This window comes from Schistocerca serialis, chromosome 9, assembly GCF_023864345.2.
Source record: "Schistocerca serialis cubense isolate TAMUIC-IGC-003099 chromosome 9, iqSchSeri2.2, whole genome shotgun sequence".
In the NCBI taxonomy this organism is placed as follows: Eukaryota; Metazoa; Arthropoda; class Insecta; order Orthoptera; family Acrididae; genus Schistocerca; species Schistocerca serialis.
The window spans coordinates 501,093,156-501,106,043 of record NC_064646.1 but is presented as its reverse complement, the minus strand read 5'-3'; the positions used below and the strand labels follow the sequence as shown (position 1 = coordinate 501,106,043).

Here is a 12,888-nt window from a genome sequence, read left to right as displayed (position 1 = left end):
AATGAGATGAGAACTGACTGAGGAAATGTTCAGCAGCAGACAGACCATGTACGTGCGGGATGTTGGTATAGAGGGAAGTGGCATCATTGGTGACAAGCAAGGTGTGAGTTGGGAGTGGGACATGCATGGATTTCAGAAAATCTAGGAAACGGTTGGTATCTCTGATATAGGAGGGGAATCTTTCTACTATGGGTTGCAGGTGTTGATTAACTAAGGCAGATATAAATTCGGGGGGTGCTTTGAAGCCAGAAACTATAGGGCAATGAGGTTTATTGGGTTTTTTGGATCTTAGGAAGAAGATAATAGGTGGGGGTGCATGGTCTGGACAGGGCGAGAAGTTCTCTTGATAGAAGTGTTAGTCCTTGTGAGGGGCCTGAGGTTTTAAGGGGGAACTGCAGGTCAGTTTGAATCACTGGGATGGGATCTTTATGGCAGATGCTCTAGGTAGGGGTGTCAGACAGCTGATGTAGGCCTTCACTAACATACTCCTTTTGCTCAAGTAAAACAGTGGTAGATTCTTTGTCTGCTGGGAGGATAATTACAGAGTCATCAGCTTTTAGGGAACATAAGAGTCTGGAGTTCTGCAGAGGACAGGTTATGGTCATGTTGTATGGAACTGAGGAAGGATTGTAAAGCAATGCCAGATGTGAGGAATTCTTGGAAGGCTTGTAAGGGACGAGTTTTAGGTAGTTGTGATAGAACAAGTCAGGATTGTGGTCTGAACTGTTCAAGGCAGGGTTCAATATCAGGTTTACTGTTGGAAAGGTTTTGGGATTGGGTTGCAAAGTGATATTTCCAATTGATATCACACGTGAAGGAAAGTTGGTCCTTCACCAAAGCAGCATGATTCAATGCAGGTTCAGGGCTGAAAGTGAGATCCTTAGATAATATAGATAATTCAGGAGGGGCAAGTGCTTTAGATGAGAGGTTAAGGACACTGTACTACTGTGACTGGTTCTTGTGATTATGGGTTATTCTTGGTCTGAGAGGCAGGGATGAAGGCTGTGGGATGTTAAGAGGGTTGGCCAAGCTCAGTTTGTAGGAGAGCAGTGGTAGGTGATGGTGTGGCTGTTTGGGCAGCTGCAGAGGGACAAAAGGGGAAACACCACTGTTCAGGTAGTTTAGAAGAAGGTGAGATAGCTTTCCGAGATGAAGTCTGGCATGTTATTGCAGTTTGAAGTTGACTTGGCACATGACACCACCCAAGGAAACATGAGGGGCAGATAACTGCAGGATTTTGTAGGACGTAAGTCTGGTCAAGTGGAAATTGGCTGATGAGGCATACAGGTCACAGATTAGCCAGGTAAGAACAAGAGACTGCTGTATTTGAAACTGCAAAAGGGCCTGGTGTAGAGTAGGATTACATGCAGAAACAGGAACTTTCAATGTTACCCGAAACAGGGATTTCCAATGTTATGCTTTTTGAAGTAACACCAAGGGACAAGCAGGTTTCAAGAAACAGAATGTAGGACCTTAGTTTTTTTGATAGTGCAAAAGCATGTTTTCGAAAAGAACAGATGTAATATGACATGGGATTCATCATGGCAAGAGAGGACAATTTGGAGAGTTAGAAATCATGGGAATTGCAAAAAATAAATAAATAAATAAAAATAAGCAGAGGGTGTAAAAGGCAGAAAAACAGAAGCAAGGAAAAAATTTGGAAAAATCAGACAAATTTGTATGAAACTTGTTAATAAGAGGTAATGAGTGGGCGACCTATATGATAAAAAAACATTGCAGAAAAAAAAGGGGAAAAAATTGATTGGGAAAGTTGTGAAAACAAACAAAATTTTAAGAACTGGATAAACAGAAAGTGAAAGTCATAGCAGAAAATGTAAACTACTTACCTTGGCAATTAAAGTGACATAAGAGATGACAATAAAAGTGGATCAAAGTGGTTTGCCGAAAAACAAATGCACAAAAATGTGAACTAATTACGTGTAAACAAGATAACTGGAGGGTGGGAAAGAAAATATCTGTCAAATTTGAGAATAAATTCGTGAAAGACAATCGGGAAAAGGCCATGCAGTGCAATGAACTGTAAATTGTTTCATGCAAATTCATAACTCTGCGCCTGTCCCACTCACACCACACCCCTTGCTTGCCACCATTGATGCCAGCTCCATCTATACCAACATCCCCCATGCGCATGGTCTATCTGCTGCTGAACATTTCCTCAGTCAGTACCCACCAAACACTCAACCTATGACATCCTTCCAGGTCACTTTAATCAACTTTATACTTACCAACAACCACTTCACCTTTGAGGGACAGACATACAAACAGATCAGGGGTATGGCCATGGTAATCAGGATGGCTCCTTCCTAAGCCAACCTTTTCATGGATCGCTAGGAGAGGGGACTTTCCTGGAATCCAGGTCTTCAGCCCCTGGTTTCATTTAGATACATTGACGACATTTTTACCATATGGACTAATGGTGAGGCTGACCTGTTAAAATTCCTGGAATCTCTGAATAACTTCTCCCAATTAAATTTCAGATGGTCCTATTCCAAATCCCATGCCACTATTCCTGGAAGTTGATCTCATCCTCACTGTTCACATTAAACCCACTACCAAACAGTACTTATATTTTGATAGATGCCATCGTTTCCATATCAAGTATTACCTCCCATACATCCTAAGCATTCGAGGCAAACTTATTTGTTCGGATGCAGACTCTTTACAGCAATACACCACCATTCTCACCTCAGCTTCACTGCATGTAATTACCCCATCAGCCTAGTTCAAAAGCAAATTTCCCCAGCCATCACATCCAATCCTTGTACTGGTGATCCCTCCAAAAAACAACTTCAGAGCACACCACTGGTGACTCAGTATTATCCTAGTCTGGAATGTATTAATCAGCTACTTCAACAGGGCCATGACTTCCTAAAATCATACCCCGTGTGAAATTTTGACCACCACACTTAGAATAGCTTTTTGTCACCCTCCCAGTCTCTGTAATATTCTTGTCAGACCCTATGCTCCTCCTGCACTCAGCTCCCTGACCTATGGCTCTTACCCCTGCAACCGACCCTGCAGCAAGACTTGCCCTATGAACCCTCATGCCACCACCTATATCAGCACTGCAATTGGCAAAACATATACCACTTAAGGGAGAGCCACCTGTGGAACAAACACGTGTAATATACCAGCTGTTATGTAAACAGTGTTCGGCCCTTTACATCTGCATGACTACAACCAAATTATCAATTAGGATGAATTGGCATAAGTAGAGGGTGTACATTGGCAACATGCAAATATCCTGTTGCAGAGCATGGTCTACAACATGACAATCATGAGCTTGGCACCAGTTTCACCACATGCAACATCTGGATTCTTCTCCCAGACACTAGTTTCTCAGAACTCTGCACATGGAAACCAGCACTACAATATGTCCTTCCTTCTCGCCACCCACCTCGCCTTAATTTATGTTAATTTCTTCCATCCCAGCAAATGCTGAGACAGAACTGTAACTACTCTTTTCTTCACTCTGTTTTAGTTTTCTACATCTTTCATTGTCTTACCTGTCTATTTTTCACTGTCCACATATGTTACGTACAACACACTTAGCTTTTCACTCTAATTAACTCATGCATGATGTTTAAGCAGTAATCTCTGTCCTGCATATTACCCTGTCTGCCACCTTTAGGCTCTCAGGTTTTCAAATCTCATCCGATGCAGTCCCAACAATCAGTCTTTCTTTCTCATCCCATGCTGTAAGTCTTCCCCGACGCACGGTTCTGGGTGACTTTCCTGATATCTACCCCTTTTCTTAGACCTCTCCAGTCCTTTTGCCCCACCCCCCTACCTTCCCCTTCAACCCTTCTGCCTGAAGTAGCATAAAACTGTCTCCAAAAGCTTGCCTAATTGTGACCTCCTTTTATGTGTGTTGTGCCACCACTTTGTGAGTATATTCTTTATCTACCCAATTAAATTATTCTGTAAAAAAAATGATAGTTTTCATTGTTATACTACCACATTTATTGTTGTGTATGCCATGCACATATTTATATTTGCAATACAAACAGTCCGTAACATTAGTTAGTCCACTGTCTACATTTGATGCCAATATGCAATAAGCACTCATAGGCAGCATGTGGCAGCACTAGTGGTGGATAGTATAATATCATGTTAGGGGGAAACGGGTATCAGTGCAGTCATTGTCATAATGCGGAAAACAGAGTGATTTGTATGATGTCCTGAAAGCATGATCATTGACTTTTTGGCCAAGAGTGGAAAAATTTCCAAAATGACAGTTTTTTTTAAGGTATTTGTGTGCCACCATGTTTAAAGTACACTGTGGGTCGCAAAATGGCACTGTCCAAAACTGGTGTTGAGGCTAATGTGGTGCACCATGGGCCGTAGATGACAGTGGTGAACAATGGCTGCAGAGATGTGTACATGCAAATAGATGGGCAACTGACTGCCCAGATGAAGTCTCCTCAACAACTGCTCAGTGAAAGTTACTGTATATGGGCCAACACATCATGTGCGTGGTAGATGCACCCATGCTGATTACTGTTCATTGATCCCTGCACATGCCCGTGTTTAATGTTTAACTGCCGGAAGTTTCATTGCTGTATGTCTGTTAGTTACTGTCCAGTGCTGTGTTTAGTAGAATGTTGTGTCGCACAGTTTGTGAATTTCAAGATGGCAGAGTTATAGGAGAAACACATCTGTAATATATTTTGCAGTAAATGCAGGAAAAACATTTACAGAGGCACACCAAATGATGCAGGAAGCCTAAGGTGATGAGGGCTTAAGCCGCACTCGATGTTACGAATAGTTCACATAGTTTAAAAATGGTCGGACAGAAGTTAAAGATGACGCTCGTTCAGGACGCCCTTTGACGTCCACCGACGATGCTCGTGTCGAGAATTTCAATGAAACTGTGTGTGCCAATCAAAGACTGACTGTTCAACAGATTGTAGAAGAATGCAACACTTCACTTGGATCATGTCATGAAATCCCGACACAGTAGCTTCGAATGAATCTTGTTGCCGTCAAGTTCCTCCCACGGCTCACGAGTCAGGACCAGAAAGACTTCACCTCGCAATCTGTGAAGAGCTTTTGGATTGCGCAAATGACAATGAGATATTACTTAAGAGAATGTTAACAGTGAAGAGACATGGGTTACATTTATGATGTTGAGACCAAGGTTCAATTTTTACAACGGTTCAAGAAAGGTTCTCCAAGACCAAAAAAAGCTCATGAGGTCAGATCAAATGTCAAAGCCATGCTAATAGTTTTCTTTGACTTTGAAGGATTAGTTCATCGTGCATTCATGCCACAGGGACATACTGTAAATCAATGGTACTATATGGACGAGTTACGATGCCTGCGAGAAAATGTGAGAAGGAAACAGCCTGAATTGTGGTGAGAGAATTCATGGCTCTAGCATCTCGATAATGCTCCTGCACTTTCATCCCTGTTAGTGCATGACTATCGCACAAAAAATGAAATTGCTGTGCTGCCTCATTCCCGATATTCGCCAGACCTGGCCCCTGCAGACTTTTTTTTAATTTCTGAAGTTGGAAACCCCCTAGAAAGGGTGAAGATTTGTGACAACAGATGAGATAAAAGAGAATTTGCAGATGGCACTTCGCACGGCCCAGAAAGAGACGTACCAAGACTGCTTCCAGAACCGGACAAGGCGTTGAGAGAAGCTTATCAATTGTGGAGGAGAGTATTTCGAAGGATACCATGCACAATAAGTAGAAGGTAAGCAGAAAAATTTGTGGACAAAGTTCTGGAATTTTTTGAACAGGTGTCATACCTATCCTTGGAGATTGTGTCCACCCCTACATGCAGTTTGTTTTTACTCAGCATGACGGCACCTACCAGTAGGATAATGCAAAGTGTCACACAGTTCTCAGTGCACTTGGGTGGTTTGATGAGCTTCAGGTTGAGTTTACAGTACTCTCCTGACCACCAAACTCCTCAGATTTAAACCGAACCAAGAATCTGTGGGACCATCTCGACTGGGCCGTTCATGACTGAGAAACCTAGCACAGATTGCTACGGCTCGGGAGTCGTCGCAGCTCCATATCCCTGTCGCTACCTTCTAGACCCTCACTGACATTATTCATGCATGTCTAGCAGCAATCTGTGCTGCAGAAGGTGGTTATTCAGGCTTTTAACACGTGGTCACATAAATGCGACTGGGCAGTGTAGAAACAACCAAAATCTCATTTTCTCTATTTTCTTAATAATTTAAATGGAAACAATAATGCTAAAATCCTTATTTTACATATTTACATACTTCAACAAACCTAGAAATAAGTATAAAGTCTTTCAACACACGCTGACTGAAATTCTCAAAGTTTGGAATTACAACAACCAAAGGTTTAGTGTACTCATTGTTATCTCTCTTGCTCTTGTTCCTCTTTGCTGGAGATCCGACGGAAAAGTAATTTTCTTCTTTCACAGTTCTGTACCACTCAACAAGCACAGGAAAGTTACACAGTGCCTTCTTCACTTTCTTAGGTGAGTGTGATTTTTCATTATCACTATCTTCATCAGTCAGCTGATCATTATCATCCTCATTCTCTTCATGATCCTGAAATAAAATAATTTCAGTGTATGTCAAAGTTTTTCCACGGTACAAAACATTTGATAAATATTCTCTCTATGTTACACAAACTGATTGCTCATGAATTTAGGAAATAAATATTGTAACATAATACACTAAGAATGGTAAGTGAATTAGGAAATATTCACTCCATGGAAACTCCATATAGGAATATAAACAATGTAGGAAGAGAGAGATGGCTGCTTACTGTAAAGAAGACATTTCAGGTTGCAGACAGGCACGATTAGAAAACACGTAAAGCTTTTGGTCACAGCCTTGGTCTGTAAAAGAGAGGCACACACCATTCACATCTAAAAGCAAGCACAACTCATGCACACGACTGAAAACGCCAGCATCTCGGGCCAGAATGGCATTTCAGCTCAAGATGCTGGAGTTGGCGGTCATGTGTGCGTGACATGTGCTGGCTTGTAGGTGTGAATGGTGTGTGTGCGCCTCTCTTTTACTGACCAAGGCTGTGGTCGAAAGCTTTATGTAAGTGTTTTAATTGTTCCTGTCTGCAACTTGACATGTCTTCTTTACAGTAAGTAGCAATCTGTCTCTTTCCACATTGAAACTATTCACTCCTTTTAATACCCTGTCAAAGTACTGGATTGTTGCAAAAAGACCTGTACTGTATGAGACAAAGAAACCCACCTGATATACAGTGGAGTGAAAGGAAATAAGAAATAAATTTCACCACAAAAAATCCAATATTCGCAGCACATCTTAAGTATGAGGTGGAAAGAAATGGTAAGAAGCCAGTTGCAGTTGGCTTCTTGACAGTGTCAGCACAACCAAAACAGAAAATCTTAACAGATAACAGGGAGTAGGAAAAAATGTAGGCAGAAAAAATTAGAAATAAATTATGTTTGACACAGTGTATCCCTTTTGTGTGAAATGAGAGTGTGTCATTTTAAGCTGTCACCATACTTCCCAAGCCACAACAGCCAATTGTCATCCTCTACTAGGGGTACTTTTTTACTCATATTCCGAAGTTTCACATTAACGCTCAGCAGTGTCAGGTTGATCACATGATGATTTTTTTCTCTTTTGGAGCCTCCATCAAGTAGGGAATGTTAATATTATCTTTTAAACCCAAAACACAATGTGACCAAGAAACTGGCATCCCACAGGATGACAACCGATCAGACTGATAACTGATGTCGGCATCATTGTAACCTAACGATGATGATGTGTGTAATCACTACAATACAACAATGACATCCTCTAAAAAGTACAGATATCCTTAACCATTCCCTCCATGCGCAGGATGCCAAGGCAGTTATGTTACCAGTACCTTCACACGGTTGCTCGTACCACACAAAGGAAGATCCCAACAAGTAATGGGAGGGGGCCAACAGTGAGCGATTGTAGGTGATACATTAAACTGGAGCATGTGACTGCCGTCTGCTCTGGTGAGCGCCCCTGGCCAACTGACGAGGTGCCGAAGGACTGAGGGGAGAGAGGGGAACCTGTGTACACCAGCCCCTGTTGGAAGAAGTGCAAATGTAAACACCAGCTGGTTGCCATTACAGGGTCACACCCCCAGCACTCTGGTCACGGGCCTCGGAAGACAGTCGGCGTTTCTTACAGGATTGAGGGCGTTCTCTAAATGTGGCATAGGGAAAGGAGAAGGGTCCAGAAAATACTTATAAGATCAATGCAAAATCGACCCTCATTAACGAATGGGAGAGCTGTCTCACAGAAAATGCTGGAAACTGTAATGCCATCATGTCTGTACACGAGCATTTCGAGTACTTTGCTGCGTCATTACATCCAAGTGCGCGAGAGGAACAGACACATTTAGTGAGCAGTTGAATGTAACACAAAATTGCATTTGCAATAAAAGAGCACCTGTTTGGTGCCAAGTGTTACATGAAGCACACCTTGTGCAGAACTGTGTGTGTGTACGCAAGGGTTTAAGACTGATATGTAGCTCTCCGAAGAGAGTTCGACTCCGGAAAAAACTGCTCTAGTGAAGGAAAGCCCGGACCGAAATCCAACGATATCTCGACACCGTTTATCGGTGCGAAAGGGAATTGAGTTGTGCGGAAACATTATTGAAATAGCTGTGCATTTGTATCTGTACAAATTTACTGTTGTGTGTGGGTTACTACGATCACACAAAAAGTTTCATGTGTCGAGTTCTGCCAGCAGTTCCAGAGTTGAGTGGAATGAGGTCTTCTGGATCCTCATTTTATTTCTTCAGATGAAGCCTGGCTCAGCTTTCCAACATATGTTAACTCACAGAAAATGCACCATTATGCATCATAAAATCTCCATCAGTATACTGAAGAGCCACTGCATAATCTCAAGATCGGAGTTTGGTGCACAACATCTGATGTCCGCATCATAAAACAATTCATTCATCAAACTGTTAACATTAACCAATACGTCCAGGAATTGTTTAACCCACAAGAGGATCAACGCACAAAACAACTGTATAGATATCTTCAGCAAGACACAGCAACAGCACAAGCACTGCATCGGCACCCTTGCCACAAGTGCATTTGTTTGGATAGATGAGGATAATCAGCTGAGGCAATGCAATCTACTTGCCACCCCAATCACCTGATCTCTCTCCTTGTCATTGTTACCTGTGGGGCAAATTGAATGGTCAGGTGTGTTCAAAATAATACTTGTACACTAGAAGAGCTAGAGCAGAATATTCAAAACACTGCTGCAACTGTTCCTCAAGTGAATCTGCTAAGTGTGTCCCACAGTTTGACAAATAAAACACCGTAATGCACAGACATCAGTGGTAGCCACTTCCAGCACCTTCTGTTACATTAGTTAACAGGAATGAATCATCCTAAATATTTCCCAGGCTAGTTTCAGTTTGTTCAGCCTGTAGAATGTAGCTCAGTTAATGTAGACACTGCCACTCTATAAATCTACTTTTTTTACAAATCACACACAGTCTTAAATGCATTTTAATATTGAATAAGCAAAATTTGGGGAACAACAACAACGTAAGAACACAAGCACTGACTTAATTGGAGCAATATGTCCCATGAGCCCCAACTTTACAAACTTGTTAATTACTATTTAAAATTACACATGCCTTGTTAAATTCAAAAACACACTTCAAAATATGAGGACTTCAATACACATTTAGTCTTAAATGCAGAATTGTTACTAAACTATGGAAGTATAAGTTGAAGTCTCAACCTTCCGACACAGGAACTGAGAAACCATCCTTTCCACAGTTACTCGCACATTTCTACATTCCCACGAACGTAAGACAGCTATGTGAGGTGTAACTTGTTTATTGAGTTGAACTTTTAAAGAATCAAACAGGGCAGTATGGTCCGGTACATTGATACCTGGAAGAAGAAACAAAATGTAAAACATAGAAATAACTAACACTTTTTCTGAAAGTTTAAATGTGGAATGTGAAACAAACATAAATATAATGTCATAAGTGAGGATGGGAGGAAGATCGGGTATAGCGTCCCATTTCTGATGAAGTCGCAAACTCCAAATAGAAGAGGGTGGGGAAAGGAAATTGCGCACACAGTTCCAAAAGCACCAACCACCATTTGCTTCAGCAATTTTGGAAAACCAGAGTACCTAAATTTGGATGGTTTGAGGAGGATTTCAACTGCAGTTCTCACAAATGTGAGTCCTGTGTCCACACCACTAGGCATTCCTCACTTGACTATAACAGCATAGTCCTATCACCAGTCACAAAAATCTGTAGCACAAGACCTTGGAAACAGTGTTGCATCCCAGATACTAATACAGGATGGAAACAGAATTCACAGTAAGGAGTCATCGTTATCTGCACCATGGGTGACATTCATTGAAAACTGTTCGTAAATCTGTGTACCGGACAAATTAAACTGTGAGTAAATTCATTTTGTAGTAATACTGCGAGTGTCATGTTTGAGGTCTATTAGTGTGGTGTCAAGCAAAGAGTGGTAGTGTAGATTATGCTAATACAACAGTCTAGCAAGAAATACAATGGTTGGTTGTTGCATAATGGAAGAAAGAGGTTAGAGTGTTGAAAGTCTCTTCGGGTTTGCTGCCGCATCCTAAAATCAACTTGACTCGATATTTCGGCGATCCAACTGTTCGCCATCTTCAGGAAATGCTGCTTCTGCTGATGAGTCTCAGCAGGACTCATCAGCAGAAGCAGCATTTCCTGAAGATGACAAACAGGTGGATCGCCGAACTATCGAGTCAAGTTGATTTTAGGATGCGGCAGCAAACCCGAAGAGACTTTCAAGACTTATTATGCCGGGAAAGCCTACGTAGTCACAAGAGGTTAGAGTAACTAACACACAATGGAGATATAAAAATCAAATCATCATAAAATGTGTGTTAATACACAGTATTATGCAAGATTATGTTTTTACCTTATCACGGCTGGGGTTCACAGTCACATAGAACATTTTGAAAGACATCATTTTCGTCAGCTGAGAGAACGTTGAGAGAAAGTCTGTGTTGCCAGTCTGTCAGTTTACATGCCTGAGAAACATTATGCTCAAATCTGGTGGAAGATGGCCTTGGTATTACATATGAACAGTGTTATGTATCACTAGACCAAGCACAAAAATGTCATTAATGAGATAATAGACAACAAAGTTTCCATTCCGTTAAAAATTAATTTGTTGTTGAATTTTCCCAATATCTTGTACCGAAGAAGGGTTATTTTTCTTTCACTTAGTAGTGCAACCTCAACAAAATTACATTCTAAACAATAGGATAAATAACAAAAATGGTTGTTAGCCTACTTAAGCTTAATTGCTGCTAGTGAGATTTTGTTATGCATCAACAGATCGTCCCTTGGTCTCTCTATGTTTACCTGAACAGTGTGTTAGGTTTATTATAACTATAAGGCATTAGTTAACCACATGCCTTTCATAGTCTGAAACAACTTGATGAGGTCACTTCATTGGAAATGAAGCTTAAATAAATAGCAAATTTTGTTTTGTAAGCTAAATGTTGTTGAAAAATTTTCTAAAGGTAACAAAACTGTAGTTCCTGTAGCAAGGATGTGTGTCTTAATGATTGTTAAAAAACACAAAACAATTGCAACAATGCAAAGACATGTTATGGAACTTTCACAAAAGTCAAAGATAGCATTCCTTACATTCAAAATGGAATAAGTGTCACTAATTGTACATTTCAACAGGGCCTACTGTCTAAAAACAGTAAAATTTAAGACAGTGAAACTTGTACAAACAAAAATTAAAATTAGTAACCATTACTCGCATTCTATTTTGAAGTCAACTTGTCCATCACGTCATCTTCCACATTGGTATCACTTTGAAAAGACCAGTAGAATAAGCGACTTCAAGTCTTCAAGTTTTTCTTTAGAAATCAGTTTACCCCTGGCCACAGTTGAATTAAGTGTTCATCCAATTTCAATGAATGGATGGAAGGTCCTCCTATATTAAAACAATTCTACCATTGTGCATGTTCACCTACTTCTCACCTCTCTTCAACATATTATATGAAAAACAGAAAGTTTTACATAGTAAAACTTATTCATTGCCTGTAACATCAAAAATTGCTGAACGTAAGGCAATTGTGGAACATCATAATTTTCATGTTTTCTGCTGTTCTTTAGTTGCTTCTTTATCATCATCATCATCATCATCATCATCATCACGGTGGACATGTGTCTGTCTATGCAACTAAATAAAAGACCATTTGCTTTTTTATAAGTGTGTTTCACTTCCTTTTATTTACAAAGCATCATCAACCGTGATTTTCTGTGATCTTATTATCATATATGTAACACCTTGGAATATTACTCCATTGTCCCGTGTAAACCAGAATGTCTGATCTTTTATTTTTGAGTACATTTCAACTAAATCCTTCGCTTTTACAGTGTGTGTTTCAAAAACATGTTGGCTCTGTATGTTTGCTTTTGATAATGTCAACAACTGCCATTTATGTGAACTGTATTTCCGAATGGAGTTCTGACATCCTGGTATAAACAGAGCAACAAGTCACAATTCTGTGGTACCACATGTAAAATAAACATGGAGGGTGATACAGGGGGGAGGAGGGGTGGGAGAACAGTATCATTATTCCAGCACTATAACCACAGAGATGGGAGAGGATGTGTTACATGGATAGGGTGGGAGGAATATGCAAGAGTGGGGCGAGGAAGGGGTTGAGAAAGTAAGATGACAGCTCACAGGTAAAGGCAATAAAGGAACCAAACAGAAAAAGAGCCCAAGAGAGCCCACCCAGGTACAGGCAAAGAAAGCTGCATATAGCATATAAGGTAGTGGGGGTGGCTTGGAAGGGAGGGAGGGATGGTGGCTGGGATAGAACTGAGGAAGAGGGATAGATAT

At 40.8% G+C, this 12,888-nt stretch overlaps 1 protein-coding gene across 1 annotated transcript in view; it reads right to left on the bottom strand.

Annotated features, from left to right (window-relative positions):
• LOC126419149 (origin recognition complex subunit 3) overlaps nucleotides 1-12,888 on the bottom strand; it is a 136,506-nt gene that overhangs the window by 86,280 nt on the left and 37,338 nt on the right. The window contains exons 4-5 of the mRNA XM_050086258.1: nucleotides 9,746-9,900; nucleotides 6,276-6,562 (exon numbers count right to left, since the gene is read on the bottom strand). Of these exons, the coding sequence (XP_049942215.1) occupies nucleotides 6,276-6,562; nucleotides 9,746-9,900 (442 nt within the window). The remainder of the gene's footprint in view (nucleotides 1-6,275; nucleotides 6,563-9,745; nucleotides 9,901-12,888) is intronic.